The sequence below is a fragment of the Trifolium pratense genome, linkage group LG6, assembly GCF_020283565.1.
Source record: "Trifolium pratense cultivar HEN17-A07 linkage group LG6, ARS_RC_1.1, whole genome shotgun sequence".
Lineage (NCBI taxonomy): Eukaryota > Viridiplantae > Streptophyta > Magnoliopsida > Fabales > Fabaceae > Trifolium > Trifolium pratense.
Genome location: NC_060064.1, coordinates 30,720,139 through 30,738,969, shown reverse-complemented (window position 1 = coordinate 30,738,969; position 18,831 = coordinate 30,720,139). Strand labels below are relative to the sequence as shown.

At 31.8% G+C, this 18,831-nt stretch overlaps 3 protein-coding genes across 3 annotated transcripts; all 3 read right to left on the bottom strand.

The window, feature by feature from the left end:
* Positions 1-2,179: 2,179 nt before the first annotated feature.
* LOC123891452 lies at positions 2,180-4,136 on the bottom strand. The gene has a single exon (XM_045941326.1). The coding sequence runs from the start codon at positions 4,044-4,046 to the stop codon at positions 3,366-3,368; it is 681 nt and encodes a 226-aa protein (XP_045797282.1). The 5' UTR covers positions 4,047-4,136; the 3' UTR covers positions 2,180-3,365.
* Positions 4,137-4,520: 384 nt separating this feature from the next.
* LOC123891451 lies at positions 4,521-5,755 on the bottom strand. The gene has a single exon (XM_045941325.1). The coding sequence runs from the start codon at positions 5,510-5,512 to the stop codon at positions 4,817-4,819; it is 696 nt and encodes a 231-aa protein (XP_045797281.1). The 5' UTR covers positions 5,513-5,755; the 3' UTR covers positions 4,521-4,816.
* Positions 5,756-14,281: 8,526 nt separating this feature from the next.
* Positions 14,282-17,959, bottom strand: LOC123891450 (glucan endo-1,3-beta-glucosidase-like). Its single transcript, XM_045941324.1, has 4 exons — positions 17,431-17,959; positions 15,764-16,342; positions 14,824-15,133; positions 14,282-14,471 (listed from the first exon to the last, which is right to left on the bottom strand). The coding sequence occupies exons 1-4, from the start codon at positions 17,875-17,877 to the stop codon at positions 14,449-14,451; spliced, it is 1,359 nt and encodes a 452-aa protein (XP_045797280.1). The 5' UTR covers positions 17,878-17,959; the 3' UTR covers positions 14,282-14,448.
* Between the last annotated feature and the right edge of the window lie 872 nt (positions 17,960-18,831).

The following is an 18,831-nucleotide window of genomic DNA, read 5'->3' as shown; positions in this document are numbered from 1 at the left end:
TTAGCTAGCCAATTTATGCTTCTGTTTCCTTCCCGTCACGTGTGTTGAAACCGAGTCTGCCAATCCATGCCGATAAGCTCCTGTATTCGACGAATCAGAATGAAGGTGGCCCACTACGGTTGTATATGTAATCATGACGACCGGTAATTTGGAGTCACTTTCCACAAGGAGGTGAGTAACTCCTCGTCTTCGAGCCAATTTCATTCTCTCATACAAATGCCCCACATTTTAGCATGGAACGCGTCACAAGTACCAATCTTCTGAGTGTATGTTGAAAGTACAAAAGTAAGTTTTAGAATTATCGTCTCCACAGGGACTAGTGTGATATTAAAAACCGTTCAACAATTACCATAATTTTAAGTGAAGTATTTAAAGTTTGTTTTGTTGTAAAAACTTGCAAAAGCATATAAATGTAAATAAAAATGTGATTAAAGATTCAGAGAGAAAAGGTTGTCGGGATTAGACTTCACTCTTTCACTTATATGTACGTTTCTAAAACATTCATATATATTTTAACTAATCATCAACATATCACGTATTGCTCACGGATGTTTCTGTATCCAGATAACGACAAGAATCACGTTATACTTATTAATCCTCGATGTCTCGATTGAATAATTAATATAACGGCTAAATTGTATTATTTAAACTCCGATGTCTCGAAACATTTGAATAACACAACAACATTAAGTTTCAATACAAAAGTGAATATTAAAAACCTAAATCTATGTCTAGAGTTTTAGGATTTTTAATAAGTGATTATCTTTTCCATTTGATTCAAAGTGAAATATGTCTATAACAATTCAAATCTTAAAGATAAACATGCAAATCAAAGATAACACTAAGTTGATGATAAATTAAAACATATATAATATGATTAAGAGTTGTACATATTTATGAATGAGCTACACCTAATCCCAACAACAAAAGATTTAGCCACTCATTGTCATGGTGGTAAACTTACAAATGTGGAAAGAGGAACAAAGAGTGCACATCAATCCCTTGATCTCTCAAGTTGGATGGATCCACCTTCTCTTGCCTATGACCTAAGCTTAATTCTAATTTAATTGCTCTGTCTTTGAACTCTCTCCATGGTCCCCTTTGTAATGAGAGTGAATTGCTATTTATAGGCATCAAGTGGTCGCTCAGCCACCACCTGGTCGCTCAGCCATCAACTTGCCTTGGTGAAGGGGCTTTCTTGACACGTACAAAAGTTGAAGCTTGATGCCCAAGATTTCCTTCAATTTGGTCGCTCAGCCACCACCTGGTCGCTCAGCCACCAACTTGGCTTGGTGAAGAGGTTATTTGACACGTGTGGAATTCTTTGCTTGTTTCCCAAGATTTCTTTTAAATTGGTCGCTCAGCCATCACCTGGTAGCTCAGCCACCAGCCTCTTGGAAAAAGAATTAAATTTTGCTCCTCTTTTAATCATGAAAGCTTAAAAAGCTAGGATTAGGACATAAAACATCTTTAGTTAAAATGTACAACGTTTTGGGGTTTTAACTATAAATATCTTTGAAAATAAGTCGATAATTGCCTTAATTGAGTAAGATATTTAACTACTTTTTGGCACTTATCAACTCTCCCCAACTTAGAACTTTGTTTGTCCTCAAACAAAAGTCCAAAATAAACTCTCAAAATATGGTTCAAACCTCATTAGTGCATAATTCATTCAAGCTTTGCAATCAAAAAACTTTGGTTTTAAATCATTTCAAGTTTGCATGATTCAATTTATTGCAAGTTCAAAATCAAACCTTCATAATCATCAAAGAATCAAAGCATGAATGTGAAATAGTTTCAAAATTCAAGTAAGATTTCAAACTTTCCAAATCAACAAGACAATCAACTAGAATCACAATTCTCACAAGTGTTTCAACTCAAGGGTGTAGTGTTTCTCTCAATCCAAGCAATGTGTTCACAACAAATCAATTCAAACATACATCTCAACATAATCACAAGACATGTTATCAATCATAGATCACTAAGGTCTTTCTTAAGCTTGTAATGGGGCTAGGCTACAAAAATTCATTGTTTTTCTTTGGATTCAAAAAGCCTTTAAGGATAAGAGAGCATAAACTTTGAGTATCTTCATTACATTACATAAGCTATTCATCCTCTTTCACTTTCCCCATTCTTTACTTTTGGTGATTCTTTTGTTTTGACACAATTTCTATTTTTTTTTTTTTTTTTTTTTTTTCAATTTGAATGACTTCTTTTGATTGTAAGATCTTTTTCAAAATTCTTTTTCTTTTTCACAATCACCATTTTCAACTACTTTTTATTTTTATTTTTTTTTTTCAAACAAACAAATAACCTCTTTCTCCCCAACTTGTTTTCAATTATACTTAAATTCAATGCTCAATCATCCTAAGACAAGGGTTAAGTCATTGTTTTTCTTTATTGTGGTTAAAGGGTTCAAAATCAAACAAAATTCCAAATTTTTTTGGCTCAAGGGGGGTAGCAAAGGATCACACTAACTCACAAGGTAGGTTATTTTGGCTTAAGTAGTTACCACTCAAAAAGAAACATGGCCTTGATCATTTCCATGACTTCAAACACATCAAGTAATAGCAAGATTCAGTTAAAATCAATAGAGTTAAACACAATTGCCGGCTCTCAAATATATATACAATGGAAGGTTCACACAATCTCACCCGGCTAGGTCTATGTGATTCATAATCAATCAATCATGTTAAGGAGGAATGGATGAAATCAAATTTGAATAAAGCTACTTAGTTCAAATTCATCCTAACATTCAAAGATAATCACAAAGATTTGACCTCAAGCAATGCAATTTAAAAGAAAAGTCATTTTAACCATGCATTTGAATTTGATCAATCACACACTTAAACTTTTCAATTCATATGCACATGTAACAATCACAAAAGTTTAAACCATGTATGTTTACAAAAATTTCAGTCAACATTTGCAATAAACATAAAACATGAATTTAATGACTGAAACAATAAAATGTCACTGTATATGGCGTGCTTTAATCCTCTGCTTCTGCTATTCTCCCTCTTCAACAAGTGTGGACTGTCCTCAGGCCAAGAAAATGAAGTTATGCCTGCATTTACAACAAGGTAAAACATACAACCCTAGGCTTTTGTCAGAATTTCCAAAAGCTCTGATAAGCTCGCTTAGCGAGCAAGGGTCTCGCTCAGCGACTATAGCAGAAAACAGAATTTCAAATGAAATTCACACCAATTCAAAGACTTTGTTTTCAAAAGTGATTGGACAACATGTTCAAAAACTATTATAACATATAAGAAACTAAAAATGCTTTAAATAAAAGTAAAGGAAAGAAAATTGGGTTGCCTCCCAACAAGCGCTTCTTTTACGTCATTAGCTTGACGCCTTTTTGGTTAGGGTGGCCAAAATGAGACGGAAAGCACATTATCCGTATTTTTCCTTCGGTTAGGGAGGAACTCCATGAACTTGAGATATAGATATTGCGGAGTCCATATCCTCCCCAATTGCTTCATATTGAACAAGGCACATATTTCGTCTATGACCCAGTCAATCTCCGCCTTGTTTTTCATCTCCTTCTTTTGTTCACATGATTCTTCCTTGCTAAATAATCCTTTATTTTCCTCCGCAACCATCATCACTTGTTCCTTATCAACAGTGTTAGCTTCCTCCGTACATGGCAATTCTTGAGGAAGTTCAACTTCATGCGGTGTATCTATTTCTTTCACTATTTTCTTTACACCACATCCTTCGAACATTCTTTCCTTATTTAGAATATTATCTTTCTCGTCAGGAGTGGTTTGTGTGTTGGTTTGAAATGTTCCTCCTTGGTTATTGTTATTGGCTAACTGTTTAGCCAACTGAACAAGCTGATTTTCCAAATTTTTGGCCCGTGCAAGACTGTTTTTCAGATATTGTTGCCACTGTTGGTTTAGTTGCTGCTGCATTTCCATGAATTTAATCATGGTCTCCTCCAATCTAGCCTCTGAAGTTTGCCCATAATTATAAGGAGGAAACTGTTGATATGATTCATACTCACCCGGAGTATAGAAGTTGTAATAACCACGATCAGTCATGATTTAACTTTTAATGGGGAATCTGAAAAAAGGATTCAACAAACAAGAAAAACAACTTTCTTTGTCTAGCAAAGAAGGATTAGTGCAAGCAAAAACTATACAATATAAACAAATATGTACAAATACTTAAAAGAATACAAATTGTTGAAATGCTCCAATATCTAAACGCCAGTCCCCGGCAACGGCGCCATTTTGTTGAAAGTACAAAAGTAAGTTTTAGAATTATCGTCTCCACAGGGACTAGTGTGATATTAAAAACCGTTCAACAATTACCATAATTTTAAGTGAAGTAATGATTAATCATATTTACATTGTTTTCTTAACTCTTCGATTCTCATAAAAATGACCTCTGATAATTCAAAATTCGATCAAAATTGCGTAAAATCTATAAAAATTTATTGAAGTTAAGAATCATGACAAATTCATCAATAAATGCTGAAAAGGAGAAATGCAACCTCATTTCACTATACAATCTTCAATTCAATCCCCAAATTTATTCATTCTAAATTGCACTTTCTTTTTCTCAAAATTCAAAATATTAAATGAAGAAAAAGAAATACAAATCAAACAAGATAATCAACAAATAAACCAATAATAAACCTCCAAAAAATTCCAAAAACTAACAAACAAAGTTAACAAATTAAAATCCTAACAAAAAAAATTATGAAAATGATAATAGTGTAAATGTAATAAAGAACAAAAAACACATATATATGAATTAATCAAGATTAATTAATTCATATAACAACATTATATAACATATAATCTAATTAATGAGCCATAGCAACCTGATTTTGTTGTGATTGAGAGTAATTAATACTTCTTTGATTTGGCATAGCAAGCATAGTAGTATGATCCAAGAAATCTTTAAGCTCAACAACAGATTGAAGAATAATCTTTAAATCTTCAGCACAAAGAAAACCAAAGCTTCCAATTTCTCTAACAGCATAAACATAAAAAGTTAAACACCCTTTTCTAAATTTGAATCTTGCCATTTCAAAACCAACAAGACCCTTAATGAGTTTCTTGTTAACATCACCAAGTGCAATTTCATGTGGCCAAATTCTATCAACAGAACATTTCATAGCTTCTGTTTCAAACACAAAAAGAACAACTTTTGATTTTTTTGAACCAAGTCCTAAGGTTAATGTATGCCATGCTTGATGAGCTAAGATTGTGAAATTTGTTGGTAAAAATGCTGTTGTTGAAGGGAATGGAAGTTTGTGATTATGATTATTGTTTGGTTTTGTTGGTGGAAATGAAAGAACTTTTAGAAGTTCAAGTGGTTTTGCTTTTCTTATTGGAAATGATTTTACTAGGAATTGGCCACCAAATCTTATACCTTTTACTTCTGAGGTTGGTTTGAAGGAGAAATCTGAGGTTTGTTTTGTTGTTTGAGAATTGGGGTGTTGGTGTTTTTGCTTCTTGTTGTTGTTCTTGTTCTTGTTTTTCTCCTTTTCTCCCATGGCTAATTGAAGAGGTTTTTTGGTGGAGAGAAAAAGTTGGTTTTGTTTTTGGTTGATATAATTGATGATATTGATAATAATTTCATAAGAAGGGTATGAATTTTAATGGTATGGTTTGTGGTATTAACTACTATAGTAGTACTTAGATTTTTAATTTCTTGGTGAGTTTCTTTTTCATGACAGAGTAGATTTTAGTAATGGTCAAAAAGATGGAAAGATACATGAAATAAGTTTCAACCATTTGTTTTATCAAGAAAACAAGTTTCTAACTAATTTTAATAGGGTCACCATAACTAGTAGTATTTCCAATGCACTAATTAAAGAAGTTAAAAGAAATAGTATAATTTATATTTTAAATATAGGCATCATTTTGTCACGGATGTTCTTTGTGATATTTTTAAGCGCGTAGGTGTACATCCATGAAAAAAGAGACGTTTGTGAACTTTTTGACTGACCCACAAGAAAGAAGATCGACGCTTAGACTCGTGGATGTTCTAGTGTATGGTTGGACATGAGGAAAATATGTTTGTGTGGAATTTCCTGGAGTGTCCCCACTTGTGGGATTAAGGTCAGGGGATTTTATTGTGGCCAAATTTGAGAAAACGTGTTCTGACAATCAACATGTTTTTATACCATTCGTGTTTGATACTTTTGGCTTTTTAGCACCAGATGCTGCTGATCTTTTAAAAAGAGTTCAAAGGATCGTGAACAGCAATATTGGCTCTCCTAGATCTATGGATGTATAAGTTTTCAAAATGATTGATTTTGCCATCTAAAAAGAATTAACAGCGCAACTTGTTGTGTGTCTTCCTTTCACCCGTGTGTAATTATTTTGGATATTTTAAATTAAAAAATAGAATATACAAGTTTCAAGATCATTTTACTATACTCCCTCCGGTCCTATATATATATATATATAGAGTCAGGATCCGTTGACACCAACTAGTTTGACACCAAATGTTACACCTCTCAATAACGTTTTAACCGATATAAATTTTATAAAATCCACCGTTGGATTGAAAGTTTACATCATATACATCATTTGTGTAAAATTTTAAATAAATCCAAAATCATTTGATATGTTATTGAGATACATCAAAATTAACGGTTTTTGTATTTTTTTAAATGCCGTTAATCTTTATGTGTCTCAATAGCATATCAAATGATTTTGGATTTGTCTGAAATTTTACACAAATGATCTATATGATGTAAACTTTCAATCCAACGGTGGATTTTATAAAATTTATATCGGTTAAAACGTTATTGAGAGGTGTAACATTTGGTGTCAAACTAGTTGGTGTCAACGGATCCTGACTCATATATATATATATATATATATATATATATATATATATATATATATATATATATATATATATATATATATATATATATATATATATATATATATATATATATATGAGAAAATTTACTTTTTAGATTTATTAAGAATTTAATGTATCTAAACCATATTATGGATCAGATGTACTGGATTTTTAATGAATTTAAAAAGTAAAATTTCTATAGGAAGTATTATGTTCTTTATACTAATGACCCAAAAACACCCATTGGCAATTTTTATTTTAAAATAAAGGAAATGCTTGGTAGAACACTTATTACAAGAATAAATGAGTAAATAGCCAAATGTCCTTTTAAAATTGCAAAAAGGTTATTTTTTTCCCTTGAAATTTTAGAAATTTAGAAATAATAAATAACTCCCTTAATTTTTGTGATGTCCGGCAAATTATCCGTTCTATTAAATTGTTCCATTAAACTTCGATTCTTGGGTGGAACAATTTTTTTATCAGACTTTACTTACCTCGCGATCGAACACTAGATTACTAGGGCCCATTTCCCTAGGAATCAGAGGGATATAAACAAAAAAAAATTGTTCTATTAAACTTGATGACATGACAATCTTATGTAGAGTGATTATTAATGTCACTTCGCATGGATCCATCAACATTAAAAAAAATATCAAATTTTTATAATTTTCAATTAAATTAGTTGTAAAAAAAATTTAATCATAAAATAAATAAAAAAATTAGGACATTATTGAGTCTTGCAAGTTGTGACAATAATAAACTTCACATAAAAATAAATTTATCACACATTGTGTGAAAATATAATAAAATATAACATTTAAAATACTTAAATAGAAACATACAAAGGTTATTTTAATAGTGTTTTGGGACGGAGTCTGTGGACAGGGGATAAAAATACATTCTCATCCCCAAACCTCCTTCGGAAAAGATTTTTCCTCCATCCTCATCTCTGCACGAAAAAATTCATTATCTTCGAATCTCTAAACAGAACAATCCTCACGAGGAAATTGATCCAACACAATAGATTCATTCTGCAAAGGAATTTGAGACACACATCAAATTTAACAGAATAAAGAAACACTAACTTAAACCAATGGTAAAATCAAGTGATTATAACACTAAATGTCAAGTGATTATAGTGTTTAATGGCACTAACTAATCGATAGCTATAACTAATTTTTAATTGTACTAACACGTAATCGGTGACCACGGGGGGCACCAAACAAAAGTTTATGATTGTAGCAGAAATAATCTTGTAACAACCCAAAAAGGAAAAGAAAAAGCTACCAGTTGCTATTAATATATCGTCTAACCAATCCACCTATATTTCTTAGTATAAAGAAAATAAATAATTATATGACACAATAACCAAATAGTACTGTATATGTCATTACAATAAAATTTTTATTTTTTTAGTACATGAAAAAGACAAAGCCTAAAAGAGAACAAAACAAAGAAAATACACGAACATTCTCAAGCATGCAAGTCTCGATATGTCATCAAAGAGGATGTTCTAAAGATCTCCTTCCAAAGTTTTTTTTTTTGAAGACGTTTTCTTCCAAAGTTAAAACATCAAAAGAATTTTGCATAAAATTATGATTAGTTAGCCAATTTACGCTTCTGTTTCCTTCCCGTGTTGAAACCGAGTCTGCCAATCCATGCCGATAAGCTCCTGTATTCGATGAATCAAAATGAGGGTGGCCCACTAAGGTTGTATATGTAATCATGTCGATCAGTAATTTGGAGTCACTTTCCACAAGGAGGTGAGTAACTCCTCGTCTTCGAGCCAATTTCATTCCCTCATACAAATGCCCCACATTTTAGCATGGAACGCGTCACAAGTATCAATCTTCTGAGTGTAACCCTAAATCCACCAACCATCTGAATCACGTAGCACACCACCACACCCAGCAAGATCCATCAATTTCTTATATGTTCCATCACAATTTAGTTTGATTCAGCCTTCGGGTGACATTTACATCCAATGAAAATGGTGTCCATTTGCCGCTGTTCTATAGTGAAATTGTAGTGTTATCTATCGATTTATTTTGCCATTTTTAAGATCACTTGAATTGGGTCCTCAGGACGCCGAAAGTCTTCATCCAAGATGGCTTTGTTTTGCCACGTACATAGGTACCAACACGCCATAATGAAATTGTCTTCCACCCTTCTTTTTGCATGACATACTCCTCATTGCTATAAAGTTCTTGAAGAACCAATCCCTATAATTGAAAGAAAAGAAATTAGTAATATGATATGATTAGAACACTAATTATTTTCCAACACATATTTATAATGCTTTATTCCCGTAGTGATTATTTAATTAACACGAACAATAATCATATATCTAGTTCATACTAACCTCTTTTCCAATAATGAGACATTCCTAGGTTTAATTCTAATTTGATGATCAGATTAATTTTAGTCCAAGTTCATTCATTGATTTTCGTAATTTACTTTTTTTCCTCTTTCTTTCCACGCTACTAAACGAACCATAAGAGTTGAAATCTTACTTGCTATCTCGCTAATGCTCTAAGAAGGAGGTGAATATAAATTCTTTTATGTATTTTCTTTGAATTTTAAGATCGTTCATATCTTAGATATGTGCATCATCTATTCTCTCTAGAAGTTGTTTGGGAGGGAGTTTTGGAGTCGATGATATTGGATGATAAGTCTATATTTTTAAAATATACTTAATAATACGGATGATCATTTTACCGCTATCTTTGTTAGAATATTTGAATTATATGTATTTTAATATTACGCAAACTAAGTGTTTACTAGCTCATCAATTGTATATTATTAATCATTATATAAAAAGTAAGTGTATAATTTTTTTTTTAAAACCAAAAGTATCATCGCGCGCAACTGCAGAGACCAATTCCCTCGAGGTAACTGAGATCCATTTAATAGGTTGACCTCTCCCAACAAATGTTTCTCCATACGCACAAAAAGTAAATGTATATTACTAGATTTCCGACCCGTGCAACGCACGGGCAATAATTTGTTTTATATTTTAATTGTTAGTACCATGATAAATAATTAGGCATAATATTAAGATATCAAACATTGACCTAAAAATAATCCAATAATACGAAATAGTACAATAATAATCACACAGGTCAATCAATAATACAACACATGATTTTTAAAGTAGAATTTGAAACTCATACTAATCAAAATATAATAAAACAACACATGGTTCAAACCATAATAAAACATCACATGGTTCTTAAAACATAAGCTAAATTGAACAAATGATAAATAGAGTTAATCATGTTGGTCGATGATTCCAATATTCAAAATTTCTGGTGGATCTAAAAGAATAATCCTAAGCCTGGAACCGATGTTGATATTAGCTTGTTTGATAAATGCAATCCACCCCTGACTTATATACTTCTCATTCATATTCCTTGGTGATGTATGAATCATGCAATTCACAGAAATGTTTGAGTTATCCAAAATCACAAGAATCTCTCGTTGTTGAGGTAGCAAATAGTTAGACACGATAGTTCGGGGGAAATGTTGTCCAGTTGAATAATATATACGTGAATTAGTATACAGATAAAAAAGTATGTGAGAGTAATTGTTAAATATAAGTTCAAAACAAAAGATGAAATATCTATATTACCAAAACTGAGATTAATCCTCTTTCACATGCAATTACAGAGATTAATCCTCTTAAAATAACTGAGATTAAGACTGAAGATTGAATCCAAAATTAAATGGTTAAGAGACTTAAATATCTACGATTTTTTTTATTACATATCTACTCCTTATATTATACTATATGTTGGTATTAACTTACGGGTCATGCTAACCGGTGCCCTCGGGGCACTGGTTAAGGAAACCAAAAACAGAAAGTTTTGAAAAGAAAAATACATTTTTTAAACTTTCGAGGAGTTGACTGCACAAACTCCAATACCAAATTACTATTTTTGCATCCTTAACTATTGCCCCCGGAGGCACTGTTTAGCATTTTCTTTAACTTATTAATCATAATGAGGATTGAAGATGTTTTAAGGAACCACGGAACTAGTCATAAGCATACTAGCATGTGATGCCTGGGATTGTGCTCATTAATCATGATTAGTCTACAAATGACTTCACAAAATAAAGGTTGGGACCACATAATGATGGTCTCAAAGATAAAGAAAGAAATTGAGCAGCTTCCAAGAGTCATAATAGCCTCCATTTGTTTAAGGCTCATTCTAGCATGCAAAATATGTTTTATGCATTGGATTAAAAGTTGGATTAAACGTAGTACATGATATTACAGTGTACTGTTATTATTATATTATTTTTTATTTTTACTTTTTTTTAATCAACAATTTTTTTTTTAACTTTTTAGTTTTTGGGGAAGAGTATTTATGAGACTCTTTTGCAAGACTCATAAATAAACTAATTTATAGCCCATGTCTTATATTTTATAAGTTAAAAGACATGTTTGGTAACAATCTTTTTACTATGAGTTTATAGCTTATTTTAATAATATTTTCTAGATGCAATATTAAATAACTTTTGAGCTTATCGGTTATCACTTTCTTTTTTTTTCATTTTTACCCTTATTACTTTAGCAAAAATTCAATTTTATCCTTTATAGTTATTATTTTTTATAATTGAATATGATAGACATTCAGTACTTTTTTATTGTTTACCTTATACTTTTTTTTGTTACGAAACGTTATATTTTATTTGGCAAATAATTTTTTTTCCGACAAATTTTTGGTAAATTTTTTTTTGTACAAGCAAACATTTTACTTTTGATCACGTCGACAATTTGAAGAACGTTATAATTGTATGGTATTTTTTCCTAAAATAAGAAAGAAGAAAAAGCAACTTATATTATGAAAGAGAGCAGCCCAAATCTAAGGCCCGACAAGGGTTCAGCAAGAATTGGGCCTTCTAAGGTAAATCTAGCCAAAAATTGGTAATAATTACTTTTGTCATGCTACAGATTCTGGGGACGTTATAAAAATGATATTTTTGAGGAAAAAACATTCTCCTACTTAGAATCCTCTACATAAGTAGCAAACGGAGATATATTGGCAATTTCGTAGGGCGTCCCCAAAATCTGTAGCGTGGCAAAAGTAATTATCGCCAATTTTTGGCTAGATTTACCTTAGAAGGCGCAATTCTTGCTGAACCCTTATCGGGCCTTAGATTTGGGCTGCTCTCTTTCATAATATAAGGATGTTTTCTCTTCCCACCTCCCGTGAATCTTTTATACCCCCAATATTCTAATTTTGCCCTTGCAGAAAAATTCGGTTCGCAGAAACCAAATTTTTACTAGTGCAAATTCAGAGTAAATTTCGGTTTAAATTTGTTTTCAAGGCAAAAAAAAAATTCGGTTTCTACGAACCGGAATTTTTTCAAGGGCAAAATTGGAAATTCAGGGGATAAAAGATTCACAGGGAGTGGGAAGAGAAAACATCTAATATAAGTTGCTTTTTCTTCTTTCTTTTTTTTGTCTTATTATGTGATGAACGTGTGCATGTATTTGTGTGGCTGATGTATCATGAAAGGCTCTTGACAAATTATAAAAAGAGTAGGATGGGATTATCAGAGGAAAATAAAGATAGGAAAATAAAGAAGCTATATTGGTTGTGGTGGAATTATCAGAGCAAGTGAGGGAGAATGATTATATGGTTTTGTGAAATTCATTGGCTAAGATAATGTGTTCTTAGTCTAATTCTGGGGAGTTTTTGAAGGGTTCAAGTATGCTAGAAGATTGAATTTTCATTGTATGAAACTAAATGTTGATTCCATGGTGGTAGTGAAGGCCGTTACATCAAATGGTCGCGGAAGGAAGTATTAATGGGTGCTCTCTTGTTGAAAAGATTCGTCAATTAATTGATTTGATTTGAGAGATAGTGGTTCATCACTCGTATCGTAAAGCAAATCAATGTGCAGATGCTTTAACCATCATAGGATGTATAAAGAAAACTTATATTTGTTCACGTCTAACATCTCTTTATTAGCAAATAAAATTAACATAAATTTTATGAAATAAATCTACAAAAAAAATTTGCAAAATAAACTGACTTATCCTATTAAAATTGTTTGACTTCAAAATGAAGGGTTATTGATTTTGTATGTGTCCTCTTTTGGCCACACCACATGACCTCTTTTCCAATTGTTTGAAGTAGATTCAATATACATAAACTTCTTTATCAAAGGCTGTCTGTTGTTAAGGAAACGACAGAATCAATAAAAGTGTTTTACCAAACAGACAACAGAAATTTACTAATGAAGGATGGAGTATATATAAAGAATTAAAGATAAATTGAAAGCGATGTATGCAACGGCTACATATATTGCTTTAAGCATCTCTTTAGTTTCTTGATTTTAATTTTTTTTTTCTTCATGATTTAGAGAGGGGCGGTAAAATATCAATCAATTACTAAATAGCTGTCCCGTAAAATTTTCATGTCCATTTTCCTACGAAGCACGGACACACAGACACGGACACGACACGGACACTGACAAGTCGACACCGATAAAACTTTGAAAAAATGATATAATTTAGTGTAATCATAAGTGTCGGTGTTGGACACGGACACCGACATGTGTCCTACACGGACACGCCTAATCTGAGGAGTATCGGTGCTTCCTAGCCATTTTCACATTTTATAGTCGACCAAATGCACCTATATGATGTCCATTGCTCATAAAAGAAGAATACCAAATATTTTCTTGTTATTTGCTAACAAGTTTGTCGGTTCTTTTTCTTTTGCTGAGACAATTTTTCAATCCTTTATTTATTACTCTTGTCAAAAGAGATCAGAAGTCTTTCTAATTATAAATTATGGACTTAAAATTCAACGCACATTGTTGAAAATTTGTCAAGCAAGACACGAACTTACTTATATTCTAGTCATATTTATTGGTAAATACATTGATTTTAAAGAAAAGGAGTGAGTTTGAATCATCAACATTAAAAGATGTAGTGTATAAGAAAAACTTGAAGGTTAAAGTTGAATAGTTTAGGTTGAATGATAAAGAGTTCAAAGGTTCGATCTATCGCCCACCATATTAAGGTATCTAAACATTGAAATGTTGCATTAAATAGCACAAACAATTTAGTTTTCAAAGACTGGGAGTCTCGTCTTTACTCTTCTGTGTGGTATTCATTCGATCGTACGAAGGCAACCTAAAAAATAATCAATAAAATCGTAATGATAAAGAAAAAAGTGCTTAGCTTCGTTGGAATCTAAGATACCTCCGTCCCCTGAGATATGAGTTTACCAGTGTTAAATTTCATCCGTGTTTAAAAAGGAATATCTAAAGTGGAAACCCAGTATAGCAGGAGGGGTTGGGGTCTCGCTTTGTTGGCTCGGAATAACTCTTATTTTTACCTTTTTTTATAACTTTTTTTTGGCTCGGAATGCACAAGTCTCAATAAAATACTTCTACTTTTTCCTTTAAAAAAACATCAATATTCTTTTTTTTGAAACAAATGAAGCATATATTTAATTAAGCATGAAATGTCATGCAATTGTTAACATCCATTTTCCACAATAATATACACTAAATAATCAAGTACATGAATGCATGCATAGTCACTAAGTCACCAACTCAAAAGTCACCATTTTCCCTCAAGAAACATGCTCAGATTTTGCAATTATCATGGCCTGCAAATAAGAATAACATAACACATTAAAAACATATAACCCAACTAATAATAGATTAATGCAATTCAGCTTATATAGAAAAAGAGATAAAAAATTTATGTTAATTGGTTTAATTTGATTTTTAAAAACAAATATATGCATATATGTTTGGAGAAAACTTAAATACAATTCTATGGTACCATTTGTGTTGTTTCTCGATCACAACATGACATATGGATAATTTAGAATAAATAGTCTACATGTCATCCAGTGATTGAAGAACAACACAAACAAACAGTGTCCAAATTTTATCCTAAACGTTTCGAAAAAGCATAATTAAAGAACATAAAAAGGGTATGGTATTGCAACTCACTTGGATTAATAGAAGTAACAACACCAGAGTTAGAGAAGTCGCAGTTGAAATCATGTCTTCCATTAGCTTGATAGTAAGCATTCATCGCATAAGTGGCAAGAGTCCTAACGTCGTTGGCAGCATAGCAAAGTCCTCCAGGTTGGATTGGCTTGCAATCAACATTTTGGCTGCAAACATAATTTATATTCGCTTGTAATGCTTCGTTATTTGCATCTGGCTTCGGCACACACCATTTCTGCTCTCCAACTGCAGGAGCAGGAGTCGGCAATGGTTTTGTTTCTCCTCCTCCTCGTCCTGGTGCTACTGGTTTCTGCAATATTCATTTAAAATCCTCTTAACAACATTATAAAATTATGAAATTTGGATCTTTCACAGTAAAATTAAAATGCTAAAAGTTACGCAACCAATCATCGCTAGCTACTTTGCAGATAGAAACAATCAATAATCAATTAAAAAACCTTATTTTATTAAGCAAAATTAATTAACAATGAATCAAACAAGTTTTCTTAAAACAAAAGTGCATTGAAAGTTGATATACCATGTGACATGTGATAAAAGAGACCAAGAATCCAGATATATTATAGTATACCAAAACAGTGCAAAGAACGAAACGATGAAAATAAAGTAAAAGGACAAAGCATTAAGTATTTTTTTAAAAAGAATTTAATAAATTATACACTAACATTTGAATAATGTTTCGATCTTTTTTCATCATATTTCACTCTATAGTGTCACTTTTGATCAAAAAATATGCCTGGGATACCTGTTGCACTACCAATCTTTGTACCGACAAATTAAATAATTCCACACACGAATCTAATCATACCATGATGATCTTACTTTGTTATATTATTGAGATGACAACCGTGCGATTTTTTAGTATTGAACCATGGTTGATCAACGATAGTATAAAAGTGAGATGAGAACAAAAGAAACAAACCTGTGCGTTGCGCAAGATACCAGAGTCATAAACAGGAGAGAAATCAGGCCTAAAGAGACCCCAATTACGCTCAGCAATTGGACCGGGTTTCTGATTCTCATTAAACAAAGCAAAAAGATAAGTATCAAACTTCCGGTTTGGCATCAACGGTGTCCCTTTTCCTTCCTCCAAATGCCTAACCAACTGTCCATTATAACTCTGAGCATTAGCCACACTACAAGCATCCCAACCATCGCAAACAGAAGGCCAACCCGTCTCACCGACGGCAATGTCAACATCACCAAACCCAACCGCCTTCATTGCCGAATGAACCGCGTCCAATAATAGGTCGAATTGGTTTGTGTATGTCAGTTTGGTGTTCCTGTCAACTAATCCGCGGTTTGGTCTGAATAACGCGAAGTTCACATTCTTTGGATTGTAACCGAAATATGGATATGGGTTTACCATAAAAGGTGTTTTTGTTTCTTGTAGGAACTTCAACATTGGTGCTAATACGTGTTTTGCGTAACCTGGTCTGAATTGGCCTGCACTTGGTGGGACTGATTGTCGCATTATAGCTAATGAGTGTGCCGTCGTAACCTGAAAAAATTGTACAAAATTCAGCTCAAACATTAGTAATTTAGCACAACTGGAATATAGCTCAAACATTAGTAATGTCACATTATTTTATTTTTTTGAACAAGCAAAACTGGAATATATTAACACCAACGGCGAGTCCTCACATTGATGTCACATTGTTACAAACAATTTTTCTAATTAAAAAAGAGAATAACGGTGTAGTTGGTAAGAATTCAACTAAGATTTCACATGAATCTAGATTTGAATTTCGCTATCAATGAAGTAAATCTACACACCTTGATAATTTCTCTACCGAACCACAACACTCAATTCACCTAGCAAAAATCATTTATGCTCAAATTGTGATTAAAAAAAGCTTGCCCGTTGGATCGAAATATCGAACGGTTCATATTTCAATGCACATTTTGATTTTTTTTTTTTTAAATTGCAACGCTAAAATTTGAAATCTCAATTATTTGATATCAATCAAACGGCAACAGATCCAAATCAGATTTTTGCCTAACACGTGAACTTTGTCTCCCTTTAAAGACAGAAGCTAGCAACATTCGAATCTTAATAATCAAAACAAACATGACATTTCTTTTTCATCAATCTCTTTCTCTTACATACACTTCATTCAATTTTTGTACTATTATCTATAGCAATTTTTGGTAAAAAAAAAAAACTTTTTTAAATATTAAAAATAAAGATTAATTTCTCAAATACCAAACCCAGATTTAAAATCTAGCTAAGATCCCTGGAAAAAAAAAATCTTGCTAAGATCTCTTTTTTTTTTATATTTTTATTTTAACAAAAATTATGTTAACAAAAAAAAAACCTAATTTTTTATTCTGCTCAATAATAAAAAAGTTTAGGTTAATTGGTCTAGCTCAAAAAGTCATAACATGTCTCGAAACTTGAGACGAGTATGAATCAACTTCTTATCAACTCGACCAAAGGGTTCATCACCACCCAGAAGTGGAGATGAACCACGCGCTCCCGGAAAATATGAATCAACTTCTTATCGACCAAACAAATAATAAATAAAAAAACTTGTTAACATATAAATCATGTAGCTAAAAAATAAAAGAAATTAATTATAATTTTACCTTAATGTCGGTAATACCCTCAGCAAGAAGAGCAGAATGAAGAGTTCTCATAGCAGGAACAAGGTTTCTAACCATAACAGTATCACCCCAATGAAGAACTTCACTACCAACAAGAATATAATCAATCTTCGTTTGTGGAACAAAAGGTTTAATTTTTGTAACAACCCATTGTCTAGCAGCATCAATTTTTGTCAACAAAGAAATATCACCGTTAGGTGCCGTTACGGTAACGGAAATACCAGTGTTAGCAAAAGCTTTTATAATATCAGGATTAACATCAAAGATCTTAACACTGTTAATAATTGTGTTTGTTTTTAAGAAATTTGCTACGGTTGTTGGTGGTGGTAGATTGTCACCGAGTGTACCGTAGTTAACGCCGATGGAGGTGACGGTGACGGCGAGGTGGTGGAAGAGAAGGAGGAGGAAGAGAGGTGAAAGGGTGGCCATTGTTGTTTGTTTGTGTTGTGTTGGGAAAAACAAAAAGGAAAGTGAGATATAAACGGTCTTAAATTACGTTTGTGTTTATTTATAGATGAATGGAAGAAAAGAAAAGACACGTTTTTGGGTTTTGAGTTGAGGACAGGTGGACCTTTTTTTAGGACTTTGGTCAAAATTGACATGTTTGTCGATTTAGTTTTTTTTTATACCTACTATAAAAAATTATACTAAATATTTTTTTGTTAGAGATTTAGTTTTATTTTTTAATATATTTAAAGTTTGATGTATGTAATTTATATATTATTGTCTAGATACTTTAAATTTGAATGTATTTAAAAACTGAATCTCTTTTTATAATTAGGATCGGAGGGACTAGATTGTAAATACCTATATTTAGATTTCATAAAAAAAAATCACATACTTGTATTTAGTTTTTTTTTATAAGCAAATATTGAATTATAAGAAGTACAAGAGTTACTCAGCTCTTGTGATTCAAGGACAAACACTTTAGATGCTTTGGAAGCACTCTAATTGATTGCTACACCCATAAGAAAAAGTTAAATTAACATTATTTAACATTTCCTCCTCATCGGTCTATGAACAAAAACCATGATATATAAATGATTTGGTCAACTGTGGGACAATTATATATGAATGAAAGATGAACAGACAACAAGAAGCGCCGTTACTCATTTTTACATATTTTGTTTTGCGATGAAATTTTTTTAGGGGTTAATATTGAGTAGAAAGTAATGTGATTTTATTTTAGATAAATTCAAGTAAAAATTAGTTTAATATTAAATTTGAGTGTGAAAATTAAATTTAGAATTAGAAATTACAATTTTTAGTTTTTGGTATAATCAATTTTAGAGACAAAATTAATTATACTTTAAAAAAATAAAACTTATCAAAATCAATTATACACCTTTAAATTTAATTTTGGTTCTTTTAGAAGTTAAAATA

Coding starts and splice junctions, on each gene's coding strand:
- LOC123891452 (XM_045941326.1), bottom strand. CDS start 4,046: ATGACTGATCGTGGTTATTACAACTTCTATACTCCGGGTGAGTATGAA.
- LOC123891451 (XM_045941325.1), bottom strand. CDS start 5,512: ATGGGAGAAAAGGAGAAAAACAAGAACAAGAACAACAACAAGAAGCAA.
- LOC123891450 (XM_045941324.1), bottom strand. CDS start 17,877: ATGGCCACCCTTTCACCTCTCTTCCTCCTCCTTCTCTTCCACCACCTC. Junction 16,343..17,430: donor AGGGTATTACCGACATTAAG/GTAAAATTATAA, acceptor CAATTTTTTCAG/GTTACGACGGCACACTCATT. Junction 15,134..15,763: donor GTATCTTGCGCAACGCACAG/GTTTGTTTCTTT, acceptor TGAATATTGCAG/AAACCAGTAGCACCAGGACG.